At 35.3% G+C, this 9858-nt stretch overlaps 1 protein-coding gene across 1 annotated transcript; it reads right to left on the bottom strand.

Moving 5' to 3' along the window:
* Nucleotides 1–524: 524 nt before the first annotated feature.
* LOC132095539 (CD302 antigen-like) lies at nucleotides 525–8742 on the bottom strand. The gene is made up of 6 exons (XM_059500640.1): nucleotides 8584–8742; nucleotides 7288–7413; nucleotides 7075–7185; nucleotides 2690–2872; nucleotides 1399–1422; nucleotides 525–1200 (listed from the first exon to the last, which is right to left on the bottom strand). The coding sequence occupies exons 1-6, from the start codon at nucleotides 8669–8671 to the stop codon at nucleotides 998–1000; spliced, it is 735 nt and encodes a 244-aa protein (XP_059356623.1). The 5' UTR covers nucleotides 8672–8742; the 3' UTR covers nucleotides 525–997.
* Nucleotides 8743–9858: the final 1116 nt, after the last annotated feature.

Below are 9858 nucleotides of genomic sequence, written 5' to 3'. Positions count from 1 at the left end.
AGGATGGAATGTGACATTGAGGACACAGGAAAAACCTATAAAGTCGATTATCGACCCCAAATTGTGTGCCACGGTGGTTTAAATACAAATTTGTATGTACAGACAGTCGTAATGCAGCAGCAGTCATAACATGGACAAACAAGTGTAGGTGAAGTAGCTGGAGATAGAGGGAAACTGACACTTTCAGGATAGGACAATGACAGATATCTATAAAAACCCCAGAGGGTAATTCATCTGCCCTTGATTAGCTGACCCACTTCATCCTGATCGCTCTTTCATTACACGCATTCATCTGCAGAAACATCTGGACACTGCTGCAGCAAAACCAGCTTCTTCTGTTTATTTGTGCGTGGAGAAACTGCCTGCTTATCATTCTGCATGTCTGTGTTTGCTCACATGTCTCAGGAGAGTTCAGCCTGAATATGCTTACAGCAGCATTAAAATGTGAGCTATTAAAATGATCATGCATTTCTGCATATATCAATTAATGTTTTATTGTTCGGTTTCACAAAAGAAAACTGAAATGTTTGGCAATATTTTATTCATTTTGAAAGACCAACACTTGATTAGTTTCTCTATGGCTTGTTGCTCACGTGTGGATAAATAAAGCCTTAAAGTTTACACATTTAGATTAATTCATAACAATATAGATACAGATGATTGTTAGTGGCAAATCAAATCATAAAAACAATTACAACATCATTAAAAAAATACTGCGATTGGCAATCACAAAGTATTTGTATCTACAAACTTATGGTGCTTATAGAGGGCTAGCAGTGACAAACATGATTGGAAAATAAATACTGGTCCTACCACAACGGAAGAAATCTGACGAAACTTCCCATTTTGTGAATCTCACAACAGAAACAGAATTTGGCACACACAACATTAACAAACAATTCAAAGTCTTGTGATGAGGACAGAATTCAACTGATTTATGACTGAAACTCCCATGAACGCCTGCTGCTTATTCTCACCTGGGCACGGATGAAAAACACTAAGGTACCTCCTTGATTTCATCAGCATCTACCAAGCAGGCCTGATCGGAGGAGGGGGATCTGAAGGGCAGATGGTACTCGATCAGGTTCAGGATGGACGAGCCTGGGTCGCTTCTTTGACGAAACAACCAAACCACTGTAGAGATGACCAGAATCAGCACCACGCTGATGATGACCAGAGCTACCAGAAGAGGACTGCCCTCTAGAGATCAGAAGAAAGAAATACAGTAGAATCATGAACACAAACACAAGATGCTTTCTGATGGTTTAGATGATCACGAGGGCTTCGAACTCATCAAAACACAATTACGGTCAATATGACTCTTAGAAAAACTCAATTTTGTACAGATATAATAGCAAGATCACAAGACAGACATTAGGAAAATAAGATCATGCTTACGAGGTGGGCTTATCCAGACTGCCTCTGAAAAACATCACAGACAGTGAAGGTCAAATTACACTTTAATGTTTCTAATGGGAAAAACATACCTAAAGTTTACCTTCCATAACACTGGAAACCATAAACGTCCTTCCACAAAATGTACCATTTTAATTTAATTTAGCAAAAGTATGATATTAGATCATTCACTACACCTGAAACCTATGGAAAGCCAAATTACTCAAAAATAAATCAATAAATATTTGAACATGCAAGATCTAGAAATTCCAAAGAAATCAACTGTGACTTAATAAGAGTGACATTTCAGGATCTTTCAGGTTAAATGAAAGTCCAATGATAAAAATTAATCGCATTAACAAATGCGTCATTTAACGAGTAGTACATTTTTAAAATGTTTTAATTATCTAATTATTATTATTTATTATTTTTTAATTTTGAATGTATTTAATAATTACATTGAATAATCTGGCCACATAATTATAGTATGCAATGCTGTATAATTTATGGTTATTATAGTTAACTAAAAAAAGAATTGCACGTTGGTTACTTAAAAATATAATAAAGATTTACTGAAATGATAATAAAAATATATATTTAAAAAGGAAATGCTGTTAACATATTAAATGCTAAAGCTTTATTTGTCATTTTCATTTAGTTTAACCTCATGCACTAAAATAACTAAAATAAAATAGAATTACAAAAAAACTATATTCCATCCTAGACCACAAAACCAGTCATAAGGGTAAATTTTTCTAAATTGATATTTATCCATCATCTGAAATGAGCTTTCCATTGATCTAAGGTTTGTAAGGAAAGGACAATATTTGTCTGAGATACAACTATTTAAATATCTAGAATCTGAGGGTGCAAAAAAAAGAAAAAAAGGAAAATATTGAGAAAATCACCTTTAAAGTTGTCCAAATGAAGTTCTTGGAAATGCATACAACTAATCATAAATTAAATTTTGATATATTTGTAGAAGGAAACGTAAAAAATATCTTCATGGAACATGATCTATACTTAATATCCTAATTATTTTTGGCATAAAAGAAAAATGGATCATTTTGACCCATACAATTGTTTTTGGGCTATTGCTACAAATATACAACAGAGACTTAAAACTGGTTTTGTGCTCCAGGGACACATATATAAAAAAAAACAACCACCACCACCACTATACACACAAAAAAATTACTGGAACTTCTCAGCAATTTGAATGAAAAAAAAAAAAACAGCATATAATAACAGCTAAAAAGGTACAGCTGTCCTAATCCAGGAATCGTGCACTTACTCGTCTTACACACTACTCCATTCTCAGGTTCAATCGTGCAGCTGACGTTCTCCCACTTCCCCGTGTCGGCGTGAAGAACCACACACGTGTCCAAGAGCGGTAGATCAGTGTCATCAGAGCCACCGTCCTCCCAGTTACTATAGCGCAACACGCCATTATCATCATGCCACTTAAAGACATCCTCTGCAAGACGCACAGAGAGAGACGTGCTTTTATTGAAACAGATTTCACAGAAATTCTCAATGAAATTAAAGTATGCACTCAAAAATAAGGATCAGTTCAGGGTAGCTCAGATTTATTACATATTTCACAAGTTATAATGAAGGTAAACAAACAAGCTTGAGGTTAAGACTCAAACCTGGATACTCAATAACGAAGCGATCAATAAATTAAGACTTAAAAGTGGATTTGGAGTGGAAGTGCAGGCAGCTATTTATACATTCCTTATGATGCGATATGATTGACAGGATAAGCTCCTCCCATACCTTCATTTAAAACTCAGTTTCTAATCGCGATTACAATTACAGATGCAACAATTACATAAATTGTTCACAGTAGCAATTAATCGTTCAAAGTCCACTTATGTTATTCTGCATGCTTAAGATGCTTTTTATCCTTTCCACATGTTATCTTAAAGGGTTAGTTCGGCCGATTTGCAAAATTATGTCATTAATAACTCACCCTCATGTCGTTCCAAACCCGTGAGACCTCCGTTTATCTTCAAAACACAGTTTAAGATATTTTAGATGTAGTCCGAGAGCTCTCAGTCCCTCCATTGAAGCTGTGTGTACGGTATACTGTCCATGTCCAGAAAGTTCAGAAAAACATCATCAAAGTAGTCCATGTGACATCAGAGGGTCAGTTAGAATATTTTGAAGCATCGAAAATACATTTTGGTCCAAAAATAGCTAAAACTACGACTTTATTCAGCATTGTCTTCTCTTCCGTGTCTGTTGTGAGAGAGAGTTCAAAACAAAGCAGTTTGTCATATCCGGTTCGCGAACAAATCATTCGATGTAACCAGATCTTCTTGAACCAGTTCACCAAATCGAACTGAATCTTTTTAAACGGTGAATGACTTAAACGGTTAACTTTTTTAATGTGGCTGACACTCCCTCTGAGTTCAAACAAACCAATATCCCGGAGTAATTCATTTACTCAAACAGTTCACTGACTCAACTGTTGTGAAGAGAGAGATGAAGATGAACACCGAGCCGAGCCAGATAATGACTTGTTCACGAGTCAAGAACCGTTTCTGTCAGATGTGTCCGATTCAAGAACCGAGGAGCTGATGATACTGCGCATGTGTGATTCAGCGTGAAGCAGACCGACACACCGAGCGTCTGAACCTAACTGATTCTTTTGGCGATTGATTCTGAACTGATTCTGTGCTAGTGTTATGAGTCCAGGTAAACTGAAGGCTTGCAGTCATCGCCAATGATGCCATTACGTCGACCACAAAGGAACCGGTGAACCGTTTTCTTCAACCGGTTTATTGAATCGAACTGTCCGAAAGAACTACTGGTGATCCGAAAACCGATGCAACCGGTTCTTGACTCGTGAACGAGTCATTATCTGGCTCGGCTCGGTGTTCATCTTCATCTCTCTCTTCACAACAGTTCAGTCAGTGTACTGCTTGAGTAAATGAATTACTCCGGGATATTGGTTTGTTTGAACTGGGAGTGTCAACCACATTAAAAAAGTTAACAGCTTAAGTCATTTGTGGATTAATGCGTATTGGAGACGCGAACCGTTTAAAACGATTCAGTTTGATTTGGTGAACTGGTTCAAAAAGATCCAGTTACATCGAATGATTCGTTCGCGAACAGGATATGACAAACTGCTTTGTTTTGAACTCTCTCTCACAACAGACACAGAAGAGAAGACAATGCTGAATAAAGTCATAAAGCTATTTTTGGACCAAAATGTATTTTCGATGCTTCAAAATATTCTAACTGACCCTCTGATGTCACATGGACTACTTTGATGATGTTTTTCTTACCTTTCTGGACATGGACAGTAGACCGTACACACAGCTTCAATGGAGGGACTGAGAGCTCTCGGACTACATCTAAAATATCTTAAACTGTGTTCCAAAAATAAACGGAGGTTTTACGGGTTTGGAACGACATGAGGGTGCGTTATTAATGACATAATTTTTTTTTTCTATTATTTCAGTGTTAGTTTAACACTATAATACCTTGCATACAGTATTTTTAGCTTTTTAGAAGAAACCAATCCAATGTATCGTTAACATTTGAGGCATAATACTATAGAAAAGCAAAAGTTTTTCAGTTAGTGTTTTAAGCTTGTTAATTTTCATATAAAAACATGGCATGCAGTTGCTTCAAATAAAGATGTAAGCATCATTCATTTAATATTAATTAATAAATCACAATTACAATTTCATAGGAATAATCAACACTTAATCATGCAGCTCCAGTTTCGGTGTCAAAATGTTTTTTTTTTCTTCGTTTTTTTTTATGTAACTGCATTTACGACCTAAAAAAAACTATATTTAAGAAATAATTGATGCATTATTTAATAATAGTTGGAAATTATAACTCATACACATGCTTTTGCTGGAAAACAATGACGTGGAGTGACTTGCATATTTTCAACCCATTCAAACTGATGCTTGCAAAATAATCACAACACATTCTTGCACTTTCAACGAAACCTCATCTACAGTAATGACTTCACCTAAATCACATAAAGCCAAATGTTTAGGCTTGAAAGGGGATAAAAACAGATGTAAACACCTGATGAATGAAACGTAATGCAGCTCTGGTCTGAATCTGTGTCACGTCAGGTCATTCCTACGGATCCATGAACACATGATCAAAGTTCACATTGTCCTCTGGTTCATTGTTCAATACCCAAGTGAGCTCTTTAATCATGAAGCCTAAACAGACTGATGCAAGCATGTGGCGTCTGGAATATGTTTTCATAATTTTGACTTGAAAGCATCTGGGCTCTGGGTGTGGATGATGCATTTTTTAAATCCGCAAACCCCTGATCAGCCCCTCAAATAACAGGATTTCCTTGTGTTGTGAGATGATACGTGTGAAAACTGCACTAGAGGAACACAGCTCAGAAAGTTCATGTGTTTACATGTACAATATGTATGGAATATGGTCTGATTTAACCTGAAGATACAGAGATAACTAGACCTTTAAAGGGCCATCATTTACTCACCATTCAAGCCTGTCAATGTTGTCAAACCTGCAGTGCATTTTTAAAATGCACCATTTGAATTGAGAACAACTTGAGCATTCAGCCTTAAAGTATATTTTGCATTTTATGTACAAAAGAAGAGCTCAAAATAACATGAGAATGAAAAACGGCATAAACGGTATAACGGCATAGACTGACCCCTTAAAACTTCAAGCATGCATGATTCACTCAATTAGAAGTTATACAAGCTGTCAGCAACACCAGACATAAAGCTCAAAAATAACTAAACAGACTGGTCAAGATTTTCCAGAGCACTTCTCCTTTAATGGTCTCAACTAAAAGCACGGACTAGGCAACAGTCTGGTAAACAACTCTTTGTCAAGACCTCTGGTTTGAACAGATTAGTCAATTTCAGCTGCATTCCAGTGAAGCTGGGCCATGTCCAATAATCTGCTTAAACATGTACTGCATACGTTTTTTTTTCTTTTTAATGGGGGGAAATATATCTTAAATAGTTATACATTTAAATTTAATTTTATAAATAGATCTTATTTTTAGAACATTTTACTGTTTGATTTAATGTGCAAGTTCTATTTTAGTTAATAAAACAGAACTCGCACATTAAGTGTTTAAAATGCTTCCCAAACAATTAAATAAGATTTACATAGTGAAGAACAAAAAAAGCAATGTACACAGAAAAATACAAACATTTCTAAGTAAAAATTCTGTAACATCATTCTGTAGAATTTTTTGTTAATTCTGACATTTACTCATAATTTCTAATTTATATTTAAATTAATAGTCAATTTCACAACAAAATGTAAAATAAACAATATTATTACAAATACAATACTCAATCAAAATGATTTTGTATTTGCAACTCAATATACTTTTGTAATCTGGTGCATTTCTGAACGAAACTGTATATTCAATGAGGAAAAGAAAATTTAAGACTGGACTTGAATTTATTCAGGAAATTACTTGGCTCCTGAAAAGTGGGTGTTACTTTTATCTTTTTAAAAGTAAAAGGGATTTGAAAGTTGATTCAGAGGTGGAACAGGTGATAACTTTTCATTTTTCCTGTATTGATGAAATGCTCACAATAAGATACTGCATTAGAAAAGCAAATATATCCAATTCTGAAGTTTAAAGACAGACATCAGTAGGTTTTGAGACGCAGGCATATTTTGGATTGAAATCAAACTCACCGTCGCTGTCGTAGTACATTCCAAGCCAGACGCTCATTTTACCTTTCCATACAGAAGGACTGTACTTAACGACGAAGTCATTCTCCTCAGCACTTTTCACTGTCAAGAGATCTAAAAACGTAATAGGGGAGGTTAAACTGTACCATATAGTGCACTAAAAATAATCCACAATTTAGATAGTGTTATAGTTTGCAAATTGTAAAAAGTAATCACCATAGCCTCTGCACATGTTTTTTGCATCTTGAATGGAGTAGCTTTTGGCAACATCCTCCTCTCCATGGACGAAGTGATAACAGTTGAGGCTGAACGGCAACCACGTGCGTCCATCTGCAGGACAGTCTGTACAGACAGGACTTTAAAGTTAACATCTCAACAAGAGCCCCAAGGCAACATGTGGTAAAAGTTCACTCTTCCATGCTAATTTGAAGTTTTGTTTAAACCGGCTGTCACATGAAAGAACATTTTGGTTCGATTCCTTGCATGAGTAGCTCTGTCCACAGTGAAATTTCAGTGGTTCAGAATCAATGAACATCAAATGTGTACACTAATAGCCTGGCTGTGATAGTGTGTCATGCAGCATTTGACTTCAGTAAAGAAAGATGTTTTTTTTTTTTCATTGACCACATAAGACATTTTGAACTTAAACAACAATTCATGGTGTTATTTGTCCAAAAAAAAAAACGAAAGAAAAAAGAAAGAAAGAAAAAGAAAAAAAAACAAAGTATTAAAGTAAGAAAAAAGGCACTTATGCACTATTAACAAATGTACTGAAAAAATAAAAATAAGTTTCATATCTTTTAAATCAAATATAGTGCCAGGCAATAGTTTTGAATAACATTTGGTAACAAGAAATGATAGAACTAGTGAAGTTTAGATAATGTAATTACTTCTAAAGTTATCTTATGACACCAGAAGACTTCCAATATAGCGCAAACGTCGTATGGCAGCATACGGATATATATATATATATATATAGAGAGAGAGAGAGTTTTGATTTTTTTTATATAACTATAAAAGATTGCAGTCTATATCTTAAAAAAATAAAGATTTAATTTCGATTACGTTTGCATGCAAGAAAATTATAATTCCTCGAAAACCAATTCCCTGATAATTCCAGAAAGTTCTGTCAATGTCATCAAAAACAGTTAAACGTGACAGTAACTTAAACCTCAAAAAGCTATTTGGGGAATGCATTAGGGTTTTACAGTACTGCTAACTGTAACAAAACAACAAGTGGAGATTCCTCTTTCAATGACTAGATTTGTTTCCAGTCTTACTAAGTTGGTAGTCAAAGCTCGTGACAGTGATGAAGAGAAGTTAACTGACATTTAGTTGAAATATAATGCAATAAACAAACTGTTTTTTTTTTCATGGCAAGAGGAGTGGAGATCTGCACGCGCTGAACTTCACTGTTGTTTGCTTCGCCATTAAAACAAACCAAACAGCCACGAGCTTTGCGTTAAACTCTAAACAGATCAAACACTCGCTAAAACTAGTTCAATTACTCACCGACAGCGTCCTCGCCTATCGCGAACCGGCTCGTAAGAGTCAGAAAAACGATATAAAACAGTGTAAAATGAAGACAAATGGAGTCCATGCCTTCAACACAGCGAATTGAGTGAATAATATGGCTCCACGCGCTCAACGCGTCACATACACAAACGTGCGTGCGCGCACACACAACAACAAGAAAGATTTAATTACTTCATCGCTAAATTTTGGCGACAATTTCAGATAAACCACGTACAGTACATAAACAGACGATATAGAATATAAACAGGGCAGAGTAAATAAATAAAAAATAAAAAACTCGAATAAAAAAAAAATGAATAAATAAATAAATGGCAACCTAAATTGGTCATTTGGTTTTAGCTGGTTTGAGATGGTCCAAGCTGGTCTTTGGCTGTACTAGCTACTGTAGTCTCCCAGGTGAAAACCCCTCTAAAACCAGCTTTGTTGTTGTAGGTTACATAATGTGTTTTTGTTTAGTGGTGTATAGTGCACATCTAATGAGAGACTTATGCATGACTGAGCTTTATTTCTGTATATTACAGCTCAGAGAGATGGTCGGTGCTAACTAGTTTAAAGTCTCTAGCCTTCAAATCCCACAGGAATGAGTGCTGAGCCATGTCTCTAACAGTGACCTGATGCCCTCATTACACTCCACAACACAAGAGCTCAGAGAGAGAACAGACTCATGTTGTTTGTTTGCCTGTCATTTTTAAATCTACTAGTTAAGTAACCAAATGCTGAAAATAAAGATAAATGAATGCATAAACAAACAAACATTAGAAGAAATGTATATTGTTCTCCTCAATCCAAGATGCAAATTCTTCTCTAGGTGTTTACCATTCTGAATTAAAATGTTTAATATTAAATGAGAGTGGATAAGGCATTATAATGATATCATAAATGATTACAAGTAAAATGAGAAAAATTCAAAATACGTTTGATTAGTATCCGCTCAGTTTCGGGGTCGACTGAATCAGCAGCACAGTTTTGATTTGTAATCAGGCACATGCTTAAGATTTTAGACTAAACTCTACTGAATAAACTTTCATTTGAAACAGACATGGAAATATTATGAATATTAGCCTATATTAAACTTAAGAGACACAGTCTTTTAAACAAACCAAAAGTCTCTCTCTCAGCAGATGTCTTTAGAATAATAACAGCAATGAAATAAATGTGTAATCATTGCCAGCTCGGCCTCACTAACACAACACTGTGCTGAGAGCTGTTTTTCTTTTCTTTGAAGAAGGGTTTTGAAGGTCTTGTCTTTGA

The sequence above is a fragment of the Carassius carassius genome, chromosome 19 (assembly GCF_963082965.1).
Source record: "Carassius carassius chromosome 19, fCarCar2.1, whole genome shotgun sequence".
NCBI lineage: Eukaryota > Metazoa > Chordata > Actinopteri > Cypriniformes > Cyprinidae > Carassius > Carassius carassius.
Note: the sequence above shows the minus strand (reverse complement) of the source record. Positions and strands in the feature narration are given on the sequence as shown.

What these genes read in the sequence shown, in the direction of transcription:
- LOC132095539 (XM_059500640.1), bottom strand. Translation starts at nt 8,671, where the DNA reads ATGGACTCCATTTGTCTTCATTTTACACTGTTTTATATCGTTTTTCTG. An exon ending in AAACATGTGCAGAGGCTATG is followed by an intron (nt 7,186 to 7,287) that starts GTGATTACTTTT and finishes TTACGTTTTTAG; the next exon opens with ATCTCTTGACAGTGAAAAGT. An exon ending in AATGTACTACGACAGCGACG is followed by an intron (nt 2,873 to 7,074) that starts GTGAGTTTGATT and finishes TGCGTCTTGCAG; the next exon opens with AGGATGTCTTTAAGTGGCAT.